The following is a 20,635-nucleotide window of genomic DNA, read 5'->3' on the forward strand; positions in this document are numbered from 1 at the left end:
CTCCCTGCAGGACAATTCTTCTGTTTACTGTGGCATTTGCAACATCATCTTCTGTCCTGTAATAAGACTAAACTTTTTTTTGTCACTATCATTTCCCGAAGAACTTTAAGATGAACCTTTTTGGTCAATCTCCTCTTCTTCATCAGCCTGCTTTTATTCATAAAGTTCTTTCCAGGTGGTATTCATCTGGAGAAGTTTGGTGCAAGATGCTGTGTGTGCTACAGTTCATCTCTGCATCTTTAATTTAAGGAAATGTCACTCTTCCTTCCCATTCAGGTTGTTGACTTCTTACAAATTGGTAACTTAACTAGACAGCACTCAGCATTTCTCATAGACTGTCCTGTGGCTGTACAAAATTTTATATTCCCTTTTTTTATTTTTCAATGTAAGTGAAGAAATTTGTAGTTGCTCCCCTTTGATTCAAGACTATGTTCTAAAATCAGCCCTTACTTCATACTCCAGCTACTCATCACATTCAAAATGGAGCTCAGAATATTGTTATTGATTGATTGATCATTTATTGACTTAATAAAGATCTCTCTTAGCTACTCCACTCAGGGCTGTGTGCCTTGCCATCCTTATAGTATTTATTCTCCCTTATATATGCAGAAAGTTAAAAGCCTCCCATCACGATAATTCGATGCAATAATAAAGTCAGCAACAGTGTTATAGACATCTTTGTTATTGTTCATGTTTCATTTGACTGGCTAAGGCACAATGGAATTTGACACTGAACTAACGCCTAGAATACAAAAACTATGAGAAGCAGAATAGCAGGAAAACAAATACTATTTTCTCTCTTTTCCAAAAATCCAACTCATGAGTAAAAGGGGATTACTGAAATCAGCATTTCAGAAGGATCAGTCAGTTACTGAGGTGGTGTGGAAGAAAAGAGATTTAGAAACACACCAGAGAGGGGAAGAAAGGCAAACATTATCTTGAAAATTCTTGAAAGTTGTACAATCAGATCATCTGAAGAGAAGATACAAGAGAATTATGTTTTCCACTGCAAGAGAAACAGACCATATCACATATAAGGATTCTGTCCCCACAGGGAGATGTCCAGCAAGGTAAGATAATAATTTCACCTGAAGTAGTATCTTACATGCAAGCAGTGCTGTGTGGAAGAAAATGCACTGTACTGATAAAGGAATCACCGTTCCTCCTTGGTTCAAAATCCATGGCTCATATGAAGACAAAAATCAATTTGGCTGAAGGCTACCCAAGGAAACTGCAACTGCATGAAACAGTCGAAAAAACAGTTAACAATTTTTAATGTTTATTATCAGATCAGAGCAAGCCCAGCTGAGGCCATCAAGAGGGCCAAGAGCATGTGACGCAGGAGGAGAAGCTGGGGAAGCTGGGTTTGTTCAGCCTGGAGAAGAGAAGGCTGCAGGGGGATCTAATGAAAGTTTTCCACTACCAAAAGTGAAGTGACACAGAAGACGGCCAGACTTTTGCAAGAGATGCATAGTAAAAGTGCAAGAGGCAACAGGCGCAAGCTGCAATGAAGGAAATTCCAGTTGGGACAGAGAAAACAACTTCTCGGTGAGTGGTACAGTCCTGGGGCAAGGCCCAGTCCCCATCCTTGGAGATTTTCAGAACTCAACTGCAAAAAATCCCCCGAGCAACACAAAAATTAAGACTTCCTTGAGCAGTAGGTCGGACTAGAGACTGCTAGAGGTCCTTCCACAACCAAAATTTTTCTGTGATTCTATAACTGAATAACATTTTTCATGCCCTCCTTACATTCACTTTTCATAGGGAAACCAAATAATCTTATGCTGTACATCACAGTCAGAAGACAAGAAATTTTAACATTTACTTAGAAAAATCTGCATTAGGAGCAGCCTGCATGCACAGGATACTGTGCTGTGACCAAGCATGCTTCAGGGTATCTCAGGCACATGGCCACGATGGCATATTGTGATCTCACAGAAAGGTTTGTAGCCATTCATTAAGTTAATCAGCTCCAATTCAGCACATCCAAAGACAGGTCTACTCCCAGGTAGTACGCTAACAGGAACAGGAATCGTATTTATTACAGAAGTGATTTGCTGAAAATCATAGTTTAAGTCTAGTTTGGATCATTACTCTTTTCCCCCTGAGGTTTCAGGAGTGAGCTTGATTGGTACCATGGAAAGATGATAATGGTAATGATACCCTGGAGGAGAAGGACATCAACAGATTTCAAGTCTTGGCATTTCTAGTAGGGAGCAGAGAAAGCTCCAACAGCTGGATATGTTTGACAAGGAAAGGAAATGGGAAAGATAAATTGCCATTTCACATTCTAATAGATTAAAGGCACTAAGGAGGAGCTTGAGTTTGGAGATTTTTTTTTTGGTTTTGGGGGGTTTGTTTTTTCTTTTCCTTGTTTGGAAAGCTACAATCTATTTGCACTGTCTTTACGCAGTATACTTCCTGTAGGAGCTATTTGTTTATTTACCCATTTTAATCACAAGGGAAGTATTCATTATAAAAACTCTCTTTACAGCAAAGGAGAAACCTTCCAGCCACACGGCTGACACATGTTAACTCACAGGTATTCACAGAGCAGGTTCTGTTTTAAGCCATCTTTCAGGCAGCCACACAAAGACCACCAAAGCTGGGTGTTCAGCTCTGCCAGACCTCCCCCAGCCAGCAGCCCTTGCCAGGAAACACAGGTGACAGCCTGAATGATAAAAAGGCATTTAGAGGGGAAAAAGAAAAAATGTACTGGTTTAGTCTGGGCAGCACCTTAATATAAACCTGTAGGGGCCTTTGTGTACAGCATAGCACACAGCCATCCAAGCAGGCGCTTCAGAGACCAGTCACTTGTACCTCCAGTATTCAAAGATCTCATATTGCCCTTGCCATTTACTGGGGAGGAGAAGGTGGCTCCGCTGCAGCTTTTCTCACGGCCACAGATCTCAGAACACAGCACTGAGACAGAAAACCTTCCTCTCCCCTCCTAGTGCTGGCCCAGCGGAGACTTTCTGGACATAGCAGAGGGGAGCTAAGATGAGAAGCTTGCACTGGGATTGCAGCTGAAGCAGTTTGGAAAGGCAGAGCGCTATGACCTCACACAATTTGCTCTTATTTATTTCAGCAGTTCAAAAAAAAACCCCAGTGTTTAACTTTGCAAACAAATCATACTGACTTTGGCTATAAAGCTTACTGCAAATTTGCTCAGTTCAGAGAAGAGTTTCTCTGCTGGCAAATTCTGGCAGGCAGCTCTCCAGGGCTGGAAGAACTGCAGAAGAACTGATTTGTTTTCTTAGCTCCAGCTCAGCCTCTTGCAGGGTGCACCCCGAGAGGAGGGCTCCCCAAGGAAAGTGGATTTTCCTGGTGGCAAACAAGATGTTAGCACTCAGCATTCCCAGGACAAGGCACTCTGAATGCTTACTCAGACCTTTTGAAGCGACCACAGTGCTGCTGTTTTTCATTCTTGCCTTTCCAGTACCACACGACATTCCTTCAGGCCACAAATGGAGCTGCCCGCTCCCCAGGTGACTGTACAAGAGAAACAGTGGCAGCTTCTACACCCAGCAATTCAGAAGTACTAGATTCAGGACAAAATGGTGATTTGCAAAACACAGTACTAAACACAATAAAAAAATTGACCTTGCTTTTAGGAGGAAGAGGGGGGGTGGGGGCGGGAAAGAGGGAAGGACACCACAAAAGTATGTGAAATGTTCTAATGTGTAAGAGGAAGATGTGTGCTATCAACTTCGTTTTAGATACATGGACAATCTTTTGAAACAAAGTCCACAGATCTCCTTACATTAGAAAATGCAATTGCCACTCTGGTGCATAACAGAGAAGCCCTAACATCTTAGCAAACACACAGTGGCAACTGCCTTCACAAAACCTGAGGTGACTAGCTTTCAGAGGTGATGCAGTTGGGGTGCCTATAGATAAATTGCCCAGCATTTCCTATTGTAAGTTTCTGTCTTCATCTGTTTGTAAACTTTGCCAAAGTTTAACTGTTTTGGCTGAAATTACCCATGCCAGGTGTTTGCCTCAAGCTGAATTCTTTTGGATAGCTTCATCAAAAATGTCTCAGCTATTTCCAAGAACAAAATTATGGAAAAAAAACACCCCAACTTTGTTTTGTCCATGTTAAAAATATTTCAGCTGCTCTACTGAAAAGCTCTTGTACTTCCATGCCTGCAGTTTGGCGCAAGGTTGTCTTTTCGTCAGGGTGTTACATTTGTAAACATAAAAAGTGCCCATGTTACATCAAGCTAAGTCTGAAAAACCACTGTTTGCACATGCTCAGAAGAGATCTGTTTTGCAGCTAAATTTTTTTGAGTCCTATATTGGGCATGCTCTATTCTCTCTCTCTTTCTGCGAGGTAACTGAACTACTCATGCACTACTCCACAGAATAAGAGTACACTCTAGGCCAAGGTTACAAAGGCTGAGCTGGATAGTCTTCAAAGTTTAGAGCATCTCATCTCCTTCTGGTAGCTAACCTGAAAGGTGATAAATCTATGTTGATAACAGCTAGTCCATTAGCAAGAGTCACAGTAGCCTCACTGATTAATTCTAAAAGGGTCACATATATAAACATATATATACACACTTAAAAAGAACATCACAGTAAAAGTTTGGGTACTCATATTAAGAAAAGCTAGAACTATGTTGGCTTATACAACCTTAATTAAGACCTGGTGTGTACGCATTATGACACAATCCTTAAAAAAACTCACCTACTTTTCCGCTCTCCCCAATCTCAGATCTCTTCTTCACCCAATGTAAAGATGGACTATGCCCTGGGGACGAATCAAGGTTGTGTAATGAGGCAGAAGAATGCCTGCCTCATTTGTTAGAACATGTGTGTTAAACGTACAAGGCAGAGGGCTACAAGATGAGAAAAGAATTGGTAATATTTAAGGCAAATGAATGATGCCTGAAGAACTAATTATTTTTTAAAGTTCCTTTCTGTCAGAGGAGTTTACAGATGTTGCTGAATGCAAAGCATAAATCTAATTTCTGTAGGTTGCCACTGACAGCATGTTTTTGATTTGATCAGTGTCACCCTGTGACAGCTATCATCAGTGGAAAAGATTCTTTCAGTATTAAGAGATCTCTGTATAATATTAAGGACTGGAAAATGGCATACTTGAAAAGATGCTTCAAACTTCAGCTAGTGTGCCTTAGTTTCCCCTTTTCAGAACAGGGAAAGACTGCTACTTCATTAATAGGAGTACTGGAAAGACAATTAATAAAGTGTGGACAGAGCATTATAGTATCAGTGATGAGCACCAATAATCCAAAAGGAAAGTATTTGCCTTATCTTCAGAACAGGGTTTAAATGACAAGCAGCAAGTAATGCTGGTGGCCTTCACCTGAACTACAGAAGGTACATACAATATCGAACAGTAGTATTGCCTTCAGCAATGAATGAATTACTGAAATGAAACAATTGGCGCAGAGGGAAAAAAACCCATAAAGTGTCATATAACTGCAAACCATACCATAACATAGTTTTGTGATGGACTTGGCAGTCCTGTGTTAATGGCTGGACTTGATGATCTCAAAGGACTTTTCCAACCTGAATGATTCTATGATTCTGTGTGGCACATATAGAAGCGAAAGGTTTCACATGGAGTCTCAGCTGTGGCACTTCCTAACTGCCCAGTGCTTAACTTTGCAAAGTTAGTATTTTTAAATGTAGCTTTTTGGGTACCCAACCTGTAACTAAGGTTTGATTAGCATATTCATGACAAGCTCTGCACTGATGAAATGTGACAAGTGATTTTGGGGAGGTAACTTATCAAGTAGGACCACATACTGCTTTGTTTTAGGGAGTCTTGATCTGGCTTTGGATTTTCTGGTCTACCCCAATGAGAGGTGAAAACTGCAGCCTCCACATGTCTATAGGTTTCAGCTGTGAGTAGGGTGAAATGCTTACACGTAACAAATGTTATCATCTGTACCTGCACAACTGACTGAGCACAATGCCATTCATGCATACATATAAATGCATATTACATATACTTTTAAGTGTATACACAGGATATATACACACACATCTTCCACATTTTTAGTTCCAAAGCAGCTTTGAATTTTCCACATTAAAACTTCACTGGGGAAGAGGTTGCTTTCTATTTATCGCCTCCTCCCGTCTTGCTCTCCCCAAATCAAGTATCTTATTTCACCAGGCTAGAGCTTTAGAAACATACTGGAAAAACACTACACAAACTACCATGCAATTTCACTTTGATCACATTTCTTCTACTAGCAGCTTTGCTGGGATTGTTAGCAAGCCAACTGTCAGCACACAGTAAAGAAATATCGGTGCATGTCTGTGCAACACGCTGGGCTCACGAAGCACAGGCCTAGATCCTGCCCTCCACTACAGATGAAGTTCACAGGGGAAAGGGAATAAGGACTCTCTTCTTCCATCTGCCCTGAATGCAGCAGTGAGGCAGGATTCCAACCTAGCACTCAGGATAGTGCCAAAAAAGGGACTGGCTACTGTGCTGGCTGCCACCCCAGGGCCCCAGGGGTGTGAGGCCCGCCAGCTGTGGGGTGGAGCCGTGCCCCCAGCCAGCTACAGCCTCTGCTTCTGTCTAGCCTGCTGGCTCAGCTCGTGTAATGATCGTTTTAAGAAAAGCAATATTGTGCAGTTCATCATGAGGTGCAGGTGTTCACCTTCAACTATCCCTGCCCTGTGCTGGCAGAGCAGCTCCTGCACCATACGTGGCCTGCGCTCACCTGCCCCATGCCACAACGCGCAGCACCTGTAAGATCCTCAGGTTAGCTTTATTCTGAAAAAGGAAATGTTTAGGAAATGAAAGCTCTCGCCTGAATACAGGAAGATCAAATTTTTAACTGACCTCCCTCCTGTGAAAAGATGTGATACAATTTGGCAGACTCAGTACATCTGCCACATGAAGACCAACCTCATCAACTCTAACTTCATTGATGCAGAAAGGAACCTGGGGAAGAACCAAAGACCTCTGCAGAAAAAAATCCCCAGGGATAGTTACAATCAGCAGAAAATTCAGCCCAAACAAGCTGCTGCTTATTCACATTGAGGTCGCAGTCCCTGTGCAGACGTGGCTGGTAGCAGCTATGGTCTGTGACGTCTTGTGAGTTTAGTGGGAACAGACCCAGAGGTTGTCAGTGCTGGGTATCCGCTGCGGATGCAGGGGTGAAGATGTACATCCCAGGGCAGAGCTCTGAGAGCTCCCCTGCTGGTACCCTGCCAGGGGCTGCCAGTGCACTGGAGCTGACTAAGGAGCACTGAGATAACCAGCCCGTCCTGGTGATGCAGGAGTGTGCAGAGAAGGGAAGGAATAAATTTCAGCTGCATGGAATAACAAACTGATAGGGACAAGAACTTCTTCAGCTGTTCCCCAAGCCACTGTGGAACCACAAGCTTTTGACCTTGGTAAATTCAAGACAGGGGAGAATTGTCCTGCCCTTGAGGACTCAATTACACTAGGATCCAGTGCTGAACTAGTGGGTGACAAAGATGGATATAGGGATTAACTGCTAAAATGCATTTTCTCTTCCTAGAAGAGGAAAGAGAAAGCAGTTTAATTCCCCAAAAAATAAATTCCAGGGGTTTAAAAAAAATTTAGTGGCATGATACTTTTTATTTTTGTCTGGACATACACATTTGAGGGGGTTCTAATAAACAAACCATTTCCTCTGACTTTTATTCAAAGGCACTAACAAACTCTGCGTTTTAAAACTCAAGAATTTGTTTGGTTTGCTATAGTGCAATAAAACTTAAGGCAGGAGAATCTACTATTCAGTCCTTTTAAAACAATTCATAAAAACGTATTAAAGGAATGTGAATTGAGTTACAGACTACCAAACAGTATTTTGACCTCTCCTAATACACCCCATAGTAGAACCTCACTGCTGCCAAACAAATACTGATTATTCTCCAAACAGTCCCACCCAGAAGAAGAAACAAGTGCACAGAAAAATTAAGGGACCTGTCTAGTACCTCAAAGCAAGACAGTGGCTGAGCTGATGATAACGTTTTGGCATCATAACTTTATGCTGGAGCTGAACAATAAATTCAGCCTTTCTCTAGATGGGTCGTATCACAAAGTTGTCCCAAATCCTAAACCAAGATTCACATACTTAGACCAAACTAAGATTTAGCCATTTCGTGTTCTTTTTTCCCTATTTTCATAGTAGTTGATAGTAACTTTGGACTTTATATACAATGCATGTATTAACCTGATCAAAGTGGAAGAATGCAATTTACCTTTACAGGTGCAGCTATATACAAACTACATTCACCTGGGGAGAGCTTGTTCTTGGCACATCTTTGCAGCTAAGCTGGGACTACACTGGGCTTTTATCCCATTTGAAGCAACAGACCCCACACACATAACTACATTAGTTTTCATGTAATTCTTTGACCTGGAAGTAATCATAATTTTCCTGTGCAAAAGACTGAGCTACAGCCAGTTTTAGGATCTCTATTTTTTACTGCTGGGCAACGTCTTTTCTGGTTTTGTATGTCAAAATAAAAACTGAAAGAAAAGTAAATGCTTCACTGAGCTACAAACAATGAAAAAAGGTGTTCTGCCTGCCATCAAACCCTGCTGTTAAAATATTAACACAATGTAAATATTGTAATATTGAGGAAGTACACTGTGTCAGTACTTCCTGGCACCGTACAAGAGCTTCACTGTTCATTTCAGTCCCTGCTGTTAGTTTTAAACATGCACAACTTAAACAAGGCATCTGAGCTTCTCCAGTCCTGGTGCGGAATTGCAGAGAGCAAAATCTTACTCTAGGTTCTCTCTGGACTGAAAAACAAAGTATTAAAAAGAATCCTTAAACCCAAACAATTATGTAGATGTCAGTACTTTTGAGGCAAAAAATATTCCACAAGGTCTTTCAAAAGTCCTGGCATATTGCTGCCAAACATGGAAAGATCTTTGGGTATGCACTGTCCTCCCCTTCCTCAGAGAAGAAAAACAACTGCAAATGCCCACCAATGCCATAAGCCTGAAAGCCCAAGTTATTCCTCATGGCAAAAGTCCCATTACCCAGATTTGCCAGTTAAGCACATTACTTGCAATTGATGGTCTCTCTCAATTGACTGAATAAGCAGCATGTGTGTAATAAAGGGAATGAAGCAGCTACCTGCCATTAGTAAGCCAGATATTGCTATCGAGTCTTAAGAAATGCTGTCTAGCTGCTGTAATTATGTATTTATCATGGAAGAGTCACAGAAAAGCAGCACCAGTTTCCAAAAATAGCGAAGACAGAGAATGACCTCTCTATAGAAAATAATAATAAAAAAAAATCCACAAAACCAACTGTAGTCAGTTTGGCCATACTTTAAAAAAGTCAGTAGATTTCTTCTAGGGGAACCTGGGGGCAACTGGAGGAGTTCATAGCAGGATTTCACTCTGCTGGCTTTGGTTAATACAAGGTAAAATTTCACCACTGACAAAGCCAAAGATCTCACCAGTTTCAATGGAAACAGCATAAAGCCTTGAAATCTGAAGTTACTACTATTTATGCTTAGAGGCTTCATTGTGTCATGCACTGTGGCACGTCTGACAAAGACTGTCCTTGTCCCACAAACCTAATGATCTAAATTCAAAACAGCACGAAATACCAAGGAGAAAAAACTGAAATGTGTGAAATGTCTAATATTCTGGAAATGTCTAATCCCAGCAAAACAGGGCTAGGATTTCAAGAAATAAGTCCTACATGCTGTATTATGACAAAAGAAAGGTGTAAACTGCTTCATGCTACCACAGGAAATACAAGAAGTCCAAACTGTCACCAACTTTCTAAAATACACTGAATAAGTGGTTTATTTCAGATTAAAGCATCTGCTGCTCCTGAAGCTTTCTTACCTTTCAGACATGTTCCCATACACAAATGGGAACTAAAATGACTTGCACAATGCCCCCACGTGCCAGTCAAAGTATCGGATAAGCTTTGTTCTTATGCATGGTAAGAAATTGCCCTGGGGGTTAACACAGATTTTCCACTTAATTTTAACTTACTCACAGAACCTTATTCTGGAAGAGCTCCTTCAATCATGTATCCAGCTGCATCACCAGATTTGTATATGGTCCAGACTAACACAAATCCTTCCCCCTTCAATGTTTTTTCACATGTCAGTTAATTTGCTAATAAAAAGTCCTATGAACACTACACTTAGTCCCTTTATCTCTCATCTCACTTAAAAGGGGAGAAACACTCTTGAGAACTCAGTGAGCACTCAATATATGTAATGGCTATGAGAGAACTAAAAAAAGTCTAGGAACAGGACATCTTTCCAAAACTGAACTACTTACTGTGAGGGGAGTTGTTCATTTGTTTGTTTTTTAAAGATAAACAGGGGTTTTTTTTCATCTGTTTCATGAAATATTATAGCTAAGATCTTTCTCCACTTCCATAAATGGATGTTTTTCTTACTCTCAGTGGGTGGTCTCAGAGTTTTGACAGAGGAACATCACAAGCTAAAAACATAGGATGCTACAGAGATAGCCCACCTGCAGTGATGGTGGATGTGAAGGGGGAGAGAAAAGGTGATTGCAAAGGCCAAAACAGACTGTGGTGGGGAAAATCAAAGGTCAGAAATGTATTCACAGCCCTAACAATGGGGGAGCCCTGGTGAAATGAACAGCCAAAAAACACAGATACATTCAGAAAAAAAGGGATGCAGAAAAGAGGCAAAAATTTTGGCTTTCACTTATCCTGTTATTAGATAATTCCATTTTTTTTTTTTTTTTAAATTTAAAAAAGGTCTGAATAAGAAACTCACACATAATGCTTGGCATTCCTTTTAGAGTAGTTAAAGCATTTTGAAAACTGGTTTCTTTCACATTTCTGTTTCACACTTGCCAATTTAATGAAACAAATCTTCCTTTAAAAGCTCTGGTATGAACCATATGTCTATGCAAACTCCTGCTACTACCATGTGTATTGCTTGGTTTCTTACTTGTTTTCTACAAGGAAGTCTACCACATATTTCTTCAGACAGTAGAGATGAGCATCCATCAGCCCTGTTCTGATGTGCATTCTGGGGTGCCTGTAAAAGAAAAAAAAAAGAAAAATCATGGAGCTTAGCTTTGTGTGGCCATTTACAAGAGTTTGACTTCGCAATTAAAGCAGTGGATAGTGAAAACTATGCAAAGGCAGATCTGTTCCTTTCCATCAACTGTTGGATTAACAGAGAACAGTGCAGGCTGCCATTATTGGACTGTGTCTATAAACTTACACCTGCTGGCCCTGGGCTGATTTGCTGCGAAAGAAAACACCTCCTCCAAGGAGTCATTACTCCTGCTACATCTTCTTATGTAAGTGGAAATTGCACATTACTGGGCAGGAAGCCAAAGTAATGGGCCCAGAGTGCTAAAAGTTACAGTGGGTAGTGTCAGGGTACAATAATTCAAAGCTGCTGGCTAAGTGCCTGCCTTAATATGCAAGGCTGTGCATGTTCTGCTAGCAAACACAACAACGCTACTGTATTTTTTCCAACACTTCCTGGAGGGTAATAGGGGAAGGAGATGGGGTCTGCTCACCTTTCCTACACCACACATTACAAATGAATGCCAAAGCTCAATTACAAAGCGTTTGCCTATCCAGCCCAGTAAGGTGGAAAAGACCAGTGAAATTCCTGCTCATCATTAGCCAAACAATGGCAAACAGGGAATTCTTCCCTTTCAGACCAGTGGCAGGTTAATATTTCAGAAATTCAGAAACCTTCAATAGCTTCAATATTTTAAGAACAAAGTTTTAAATCATAAAAACTCATTGATTACTTCTATTACTTCTCTTTATGCATTCTCTGCTCTTAGTGGAAACCCTTTTTGGAACCTTTCTCAAAGTAGCTAGTTATTTTATGCCAATATTACTTTCCCTTCCACGCACCTGTAGCCTCATTTGAGTGTGTTCTGGCTGCCTGAACAGTCACCACCAGGTCTCAGGGCAGAAAAGCCACAAGAATATTTAGCTTGCAAATTAAAAAAGGCAAAACACAATGGTCAGGGAATACACTGGGCTGTTCAAGAAATCTGTAACTGTACTCACAGTCCAGAGGCTTTGTAACGAGACAAATTTTAATTCACACCTGAAATTGTCTCCATTTTCATTTTTCCTTCCTTGATGCCTGGATTTCGTAATGAAGTTTGAATGAACATATCTCACCAGTATATTCCATCCAACTTCTGTTCGCCTAGCTCAGAACATGCTAGTCAGATGGTTGTGATCATGATCACTTTTATTATTTAGTGAGCTCAGCAGAGGGATCACTCACAACTAGGGCACACATCTCTCCCCCTGCCCCCCCATACTAGCACACCGAATATTTGGCAACACCAAAGGAGACTATCAGGTGTTCTAGTAAGCCATTTTCCAGTGTATTTCTCAAATAATGCATTGAACTACCAGAGTACTTAAATCTTAACATTTTATAATTTCAGTGGCATTTCTTAAGCATGCCATTCAATGCAAGTTAAGCATATTATTAACTTTAAAGAAATTCTTTAAGTCCCACTTGCAAAGGAAAGCTCCTATAATAGTAGTACAACACTCTGCAGTAAAGTATGTGGTACTAAAAAATGATATATGCACTTTCAGTAGATTACTTCATTAACAAAACATGAGCTCACCTAGCAATGCTCCAGTACTGATGTTATCAGTGGCCCAGATGTTGCTGTGGAAGTCAGCCCAAATAGCAATGTTCCTTATGCAAAGAGGATAGGGAATCCACTAATTTTAATGAGGTCTTGCAGTTGGAAGTCAGCAGACTCCCTCCTGCTCTGCATCCTGGGGATGGTTTCCACATTTTGTGTATTTATGAAGGAGAATTTTCATATCTACTCTGAGAAAAAGGGCTCCCTTGTATTTATATAATGAATATAACAGTTTATTGAAATGGGTGAGAGACAAATGGAAAGAAATAGAGCAGGAAGGAAAGCTGGGAAAATGAACAAAACAATGTAACAAAGCAAGAAATATAAAAAAAATAGAAAGGGATGCAACATGGGAAGGAGAGGGAAAAACAGAAGGAAAAAAAACCCAATTCTTAACTTGAAGATGACAAATAGGACACAGTTTCTTTAGTGCCAGAATGCCAAGTTCTCTCTCTATTCAAGATCTGTCACACCCCTCCTTAAACACAAGGCCGGGAAGGCTGCAAGGACTAGACGTCAAGTAGAAGAGTGTAAAACAGGAACTCCTCAATAAATGCTGGTTCTGTTGCCAGTGTCTGTGCAGCTTTCACACATACAGTCTCCCCACCTGCAAACTGGAATAACACTATTTAGCTACACCGCAGGACACCGAGGATTTGTGGGCTGAAGTTTGTGTCTGCACGCAAGTATTGTACCAAGTTTTTCTGTAGCTAAGCAACTTTGTAAGAAAGTTATACAAAATCAGTGCAAGTGGACAGGCAGTAGCACAGTGCTATCCTAGCTGCAGCTCCATCACACACACAAAACCGCCCCACCCCCCAAAAAAACCCCCAGCCAGACAAGATGTACTGAAATGCCACTCCGAGTTAGCTTTCAATGTAGAATATACTAACAATAACAGAACATCATGCTGGACAAGAGGGAGGTCCCCCAATGAAAATCCTCTGAAATACAGACCACCTAAGTGATTTGCAACAGAATAGTCCCATAGATTAATATTATAATCACAGCTTCAAAGGTCAAACAGGCAAGTTTGGGCACATGCATAAACAAAGCTGCGATTTCTGTAAACCAGATTTAAGGAGAGAATAGCCACACTAAACCAGACTGATAAGAGCACTCTATCATAGCAAGCCACTAAAGATGATGCTAATTTTCATTGACTACTGCTTAAAACAGTTATCTTCAGGTAAAAGCAAAGGAGCCAAATAATCTAACAGATAACAGCAAACTCCATCACCATTTCAAATGAGCATCTGGTTACTAATATCGAAAGCCACGCTCTCTTCTCATGCCTCTGATCTCCCACTCCATCAGTTAATCTTTACAACATATGAAAAATAAGCCTGTTGCAAGGAACAGCTGATACAGAGAATCAAATAACAAACAACGCATTTGCTGAGAGCTGATGCACCTAGACTTATCACTCTGAGGAAGATAATACAGAAGGCTTTCAATAATATCATCAAAGCAAGGGAGAAGGTACTAGAAAGGGCTGGCTGCAGATGGTTAAGTGTTAATGAATGCCGGGTTGGGTGGTTTATCAAAAGAAAAAGACTGGATATGTATCTGAGAGGGTCACCATTGAGATGAAAGTTTAACAGCCATTGTTGGAGCTTTTTAATGAGCAAGGACTGTCAAATGTGAACCCTCTAAGAATCATACCAATTACTAAATGAACTTCGGTTCAATCTAGCAAATGTAATCAAGCACAAGTCATTAAAATACATGGTAAAACTCCTATTGGTGCTGCCACTATAGTGTCTATTATTGTCTGTGCTCCCATGTAAGGGAGGGGGCTGCTCCCAGTTGTAAACTCCGTGTGTTATGTTAAGTGATGGGAAATTTTAGCCCTAATGATGAGGCACGGAGGGCTCCCTGGCAGAAAGTCGACAATGAGAAGGCTCAGAGAGATCTGTGGAGAAGTCAGGGAAAGATCAGCAATTAAAAGACCAATTTCAAAGAATGCAATTTAATGTGTAAAATTAGCTTTTATTAGCACATAATTCCACAAAATCCTGACTCGGGATGAGAGTGCATAAAGGTCTGCCAGAGTCCTTCGAAAGGTCCGTGCCCGTAATTCCTGACGGGCCATTGTGAAATAATAAGCAGTACTAACAGGATTGATGCATGCCTCGTACATGGCAATGCTTTGTAAGTGGAGCCCAGAGCTTTTCTCTCCCTGATAACCTCTCTCAGGATTTCCTCCCTCAGGGAAATCAACCACTGATACAGCAAACTTCCCTTGTTTAAAGGCAAAAAAGACGACAATTGTTTCAACTGTAAACTAATTAAAAGAGGTTACCACCAAGAGCTGGAGGTTCAAACCAGCCCTGCACTCCCACTGACAGTGTGATAATGCCAGGCCGGGGTCAAAATCATAAATCTGAAGGGAGCACACACAATGCTTAAAGCCAAAAAGCCTCTCTACTAAGCATGGGATATTGCCACATTAACCTCACCACCTCACAAATAAACTAGCTGAGAAAGAGAAATCCCATGGCCTCTTTCCCTTTAACTTCATACAGCTGTTGACGGAAAATATGAAGGTCTTTAAATAAACTCAGGGACCTGGGGCTGTCCATGTTCTAACGCTAATCTGAGCAATGACACAATAAAAGTCCAATCATATCTGCTATTAACCTGGCTCCTGAACAGATATCCGAATTACATCCACTGTGGGCTTATGGGGTGTTAGTTCATCTTCCTCCCTATCCCTCCAAAATAAGTAAATAAATAACAGCACGCTAAGTGCAAACTATGCATTCCATGCTCATTTCTTTCCTAATTAATTGCATATAGCTCACATAGTCCATGTAGCCAAGCAGTCTTCCGCATTCTTCCTATCCCCCAAACTACAAACTGTATTCTGGTGTGACGAGTGTGCCATCCAGTTCAAACACACGGTGCTGACCCCTGACTGTGTGCACGGAGGTGATGCTCTCGTGTGGATACAAAGCCAGTGTACAGATCAACACGAAGAGAAGTCTTACAGCAAAAGCTGCCAGATCACCTTTAATGTCTCAAGCATTCCTACTTTTAAGGGGGGGGGGGGGGGGGGGGGCGGGAAATAATCCCTAAATCGCATTGCTCATTTACGGGACGGCTCTTGGCTGTGAACTCGCTACTAATAAAAGACCACTGTTACATTGGCTCTTCAAAAATCCCGGACACCTTATGACCTTAATATTTTTATTTTTATTTTTTTTTTAGACACAGTACTTTTGGCCAAAAAGCTCCCCAAGCACTTAGCCAAATGAATGTCCCCACTGTATCCCAGGGCTCCATTGCCCACCAGTGAAATGCTGCCACCTCCGGGCTGAACGGCCGCGGCTGTAGCAGCGCTGGCCGGGCCCCCCCAGCCCCCGCCCCCTCCCGCCGCCCGGGCGGTAGGGGTGGCGGGCAGCGTGTGCTGGGCGATGCTGCTTCCCGGGTGGAAACGGCTGGTTCGGTTCTGGCTACGAGGCACACCTCGGTGATGGGCGAGCTGGAGTGGAGAGGGGCACAGGGAGGCAATCACCCAAGATTTCAAGCCGGCCCTGACCCCGCTTTCCAGCTCGGAGGCACCCCTCACTCCTTCCCTTCCTCCAGTTCTGTAACGACCTTCTTTTCAAAGACGTCACTTGGTCCCTGGAGGACCTGGCACGGGAGGACACGGCAGGTTCGCAGCTTGAATCAGCTGCCCACCGGCAGCTCTGGTAGCCACACACACCCCCACTCTCCTGGCTGCTGCTTCCCCAGGCTGCAGCAGGAATGGGAAGTACTTTCCAAATGAAAATGTTTTATTGATCTAGTGACCCAAGTTGCTTGAAAGCCTTCCGAATAATAAATATTTTTCATTCAAAACCTTCATCGCATGCCATTTTTCTTTGTTGTATTATATTATTAATATACCCATGAGACTATAATACAAACTATGAACCTACTTCTGACAAAAACATGCTGAAAACTTTTTGGTAAAGGAACCAACTTTCATTGAAAGCCAAAGATTAAATCATTTTCTCTAGTATAAAAAGTATAGGTTAGCAGTCAGAACTCAGGATTAATATTTGTTCAAGGCCAGAAATGGTTTACAATAAGCCAGTGAGACCTCCCGTAGCAAGAGTCGTTATCTTGGCATCAACACGGTGCTTCAACATTAACACCTCTCCTGACTTCGACACTAAACAGCGAGGGTGCCAGTGGCTGCGCAGCCCACTTATCCCATGACCTTCTATAAAATGTTTTTCTTCGCCCTGTTTCAGCTTCCCCATAGGAAAACAAGAGCAGCAGTGACTCCTCACCCACCCCAAGCTGGAGGAGCACTCCCATGTCGCTGGATGCACATGCATCCCCTGGGAGCACACCAGCCACAGCTGCTGGGGAAAGCATTTCCCTAAACGTGGTTCTAAGGGTCTTCTCTACCGTACCGAGTGCTAACAGCTGTAGGAAATAACACAGGGGCTGGGCTCCCCACAATGCCCCTGCCCCTCTTCTCCTTCCCTGTCACTGGAAAAACAGAGTTCATGCGAATATGTTATACTAGACACTTTGATACTAGATTCAAGTTTGCTAGAATACCACAATTGCTATGTAGAAACTGAGAAAGCAAAAGAGAGAGACCGAAAATGATAATAAGTCTGGAGCTCAGTGTGAACAGAAGAGAATACGCTGTGAAGGAGGGCGGGGACTGCCAGAGACATTATTAATAGGTTTTACCCTTGAGCTCTGGCAGCTACTTGTTCTATACACAGAGGAAAAGGATTAATCAAGCCTTGCACGTAAAGGTTCTTTCTATGGTCTGCCAAAATATTTAAAGCAGTATATACAAAGTGTAAGCCTTATTATTATACACATTCAATGTAATCATCTAATGCTACAGTTAAGGCCAGGATGACAATAAAGTAGATTATTGTGCACTATAACCAATTCAATTCCAACACAACGGACATGGCTTAGTCATTTGGTTCAGATCTGGTATTTGAGCTTCTTTTTCTCATGCTGGGCTAAACTATGATTTAAGAGATTTAATCAAGCTTTGGGAAATGCTTTCTTTGCTAAAGAAGGAGAAAGAACTAAAAAGTCTGCACCTGGAAACCCTAATCATTTCCAATTTTCAGCTCATTTTGCTTCCTGCTTCGTGAAAACTCACCTTAGTAAATAATTGTTCCCTAAAATCACCAGGGCTGAAAGGATGACAATATATAAGAGGAACAAATTTTAAGCAAACAATTGAGGCTGGAGGATTGTCCAGAGGCTACTGAAGATCAGCAGCTCCCGCTGATCCCTCCTACACCAGTTCCCAAAGGGCTACGCAGTAGACATATGATATATTTTCTTAAATCAAATAATTACAGTAAATGCATGGGAAACAGTGAAACTGAATACTAGGTCAAAGCTGCAGGTCACTAGCAATATATAGCTTAAACACAGCAAGGCTGCCACAATTTCTTTATGTCACTGGCTTAGACTCAGGCAAACAAAACTGTACTTGGCAGTGTGACTGGCTGATCGCAGCCTGGCTCGATGAGGCTCCAAAGACCTTCTGCACCTCCCAAGTGAGGTGGGTTTTATTCAGAATCTATGATCTGCAAAATCTGGGAATTCAAGGTAATGGCATACCTTTGGACTACTAAACCACACAGGCAAAAACAAATCCTCCATACCCCAACTTTAAACTGCAAGTAAAAGCAGAAGTGGAAAAAACAAAGTCAAAATAATCATTGTGTTTCCCTTTCACTTTACAGGGCCCAGAAGTACAACAAACTGGAGCTGTCACACATACCTTTGGGTTTCCTGTTGTGAGCAGCCTTCCAGGTACCTCATGAAAATCACCTACTTCTGTACCACCAGTTTATTAAAATGAAAAATATCTCTTTAAGCCTGTTACTGTGGATAGGCCATACCTGATCACTCACTTGCCTTTGCTAGGATCTTTGCCGGACAAGCAAACGCGCTCTTATGACAGAAGGTGCATGTACGTGAGCCTTTCTTTAGAAGATATTGGCATTCAAAACAGTTACGTTTCATGGGAACAAATAACAACCTGACAAGAGTCTGGTAGAAGGTCATCAAGGTTAGAAGGAAGGAGAGGGAGAGAGACGAGTAATACGTGTGTGTTAAGACAAGGCAGCATCTGGCTCCCCCCAGGACCTACAGTCTAGAAAGCAAGACGACATGCGCTTTGAATCCAATGATGGGAAAAATTCAGGTGTAATGGTTTAAATTACCAAACCCTACCCAAATCCAGCCCATGTAGGATGTCTTCCACAGTAGGTCTGACAATGCTCGTTTCCTTCATCTACTTTAAGTGAATTATACTCGGCTCCTGCTCCTCGAGGGTCTGTAGCTTCCTCAGCTGATGCTTTGACCTGTTTCCTTTTGATTTCCATCCCTGGAACATACTGCTTCTGCCTCACTTTTGATTCATAATAAACTTTTACAGTTGTATCTATTCACATCTCAAGTAGACTGAAACCTGAACATTTTAGCATTTGGCAACATAATAACCACACTTCACCCTGATGAGATCCCAACAACCGCAAGCATCAAATATTTAATCAGATAATGAAAACAGCTTTATCTCAGGCAGAAAATAAAGTGGGCAAAGAACCTGGCACTGCTGCCACTGCAGTGAGAGCCTGGCTGTGACTGCCAGCACACAAGCTGCTCTGTATCTTGGCAATGTTGACTGGGTACATGGAAGAAAGATAAATTTTAGGGGAAACTACACTAAGGTATGAGCAGTCAGACTTGACGAATCCTGCCTCCCTACAGAAAAAACAGAGGGGTTTCCCTAACTTGGCCACACTGAAGTTATGACTCAGCCCATGTATTCAGATACATCCTCAGAAGCATGCTAGCCTGGATCTAAGGCAACATCAGCCTTGAGCCACGAGATTTCAGGACAGGGGATTTCAGCCCTGTCAGGGCTCGGGACATCATCAGCATTAGACTCAGCCCAATTCTGTAGCAAAAAAATACCCCAAGTAACAGGAACATCACACAAGAAATAGAGAGATACTTATGTTCTTTTCTAGTTTAAAATAACCTATACTGTTTCATTTATCAGCTATTATTTTGATGGTATCAAATAAGAACTTCATTAAAACAAAGCCTTAAAATTAGAACATGTAGCATTCTTTTTGCACAGTGACAGCAGAATTTAAAACTAAGAAATAAAGTCCGACTGGAGCCACTTTGCAGACATATCTTGTCTTTTCAACCCCAAAGAACACTATGATTAGTTCTTTTAATAGCTAACTGGCATTTTACAAAATACCATTAGAAACACCATGGGATGAACATAAGTATCAGGGGGAAAAAAAAACCAAACCAGGAAAAAAGGCAAGACACAGAAAAATCTATCATTACCACAAGAGTAGCTTAGCATCCACCCAAAGTCCCAATCTGTGTTGGTTTTTTTTAAACAAGTAATTACAGTGGTTACAACCACACCGTATTAGTTTCTGGTTAGACCAGATTACTCATGATTTAAAATTTCCAGATTTGTTAATAGTTATAACAGAAGTTGTTGCTTCATATTACTATAAGAAACTGAGCTTACACCTAAAATGCTTTCAGGAGGATGCTAAAGTTGGAGCACTACAGAATTAAGCCCAACTGAACAAAAATCTACACTGTACTGAGGATAGAGCTGGACTTCCAGATCTTTCTCCATCTTCCACCCACTACTAGGGTCTGAATAACAGCTTAAGGTTGGGCCAGAGGGAATTTCCCTCCTTTTGATCAGTGATAATATGGCAATTGGAATACTGCAGAGAACAGAAGACAATCCTGGCAGATTCAACGCAGTGAGATGGTACTTAGCAGTAGGTTTAACTTCCTTCCCTGGGATGGTTACTGCTGACTGAGAAACTTCACAGAAACAAGAGTCTTGCTCTGCACAGCCCAGCACCTGCTAACTCTCTTCATACAGTAGGTAGGAGCTGCCTTTATAATAAGCAGGAGTCTGATCATTTAAAAAAAAAAAAACAAAAAAACCCAACCCAAACCCCTCCATGTTCCTGAATG

At 41.6% G+C, this 20,635-nt stretch overlaps 1 protein-coding gene across 2 annotated transcripts in view; it reads right to left on the bottom strand.

The window, feature by feature from the left end:
* Positions 1-20,635, bottom strand: part of EIF2B3 (eukaryotic translation initiation factor 2B subunit gamma) — a 102,131-nt gene that overhangs the window by 40,910 nt on the left and 40,586 nt on the right. The window contains exon 6 of one of the 2 annotated variants that reach the window (XM_040610421.1): positions 10,927-11,016. The exons of the other annotated variant lie outside the window; for it this stretch is intronic. Coding sequence (XP_040466355.1) covers positions 10,927-11,016 — 90 coding nt within the window. The remainder of the gene's footprint in view (positions 1-10,926; positions 11,017-20,635) is intronic. 2 annotated transcript variants of the gene reach the window in all.

Source organism: Falco naumanni, chromosome 11 (genome assembly GCF_017639655.2).
Source record: "Falco naumanni isolate bFalNau1 chromosome 11, bFalNau1.pat, whole genome shotgun sequence".
Taxonomy (NCBI): Eukaryota; Metazoa; Chordata; class Aves; order Falconiformes; family Falconidae; genus Falco; species Falco naumanni.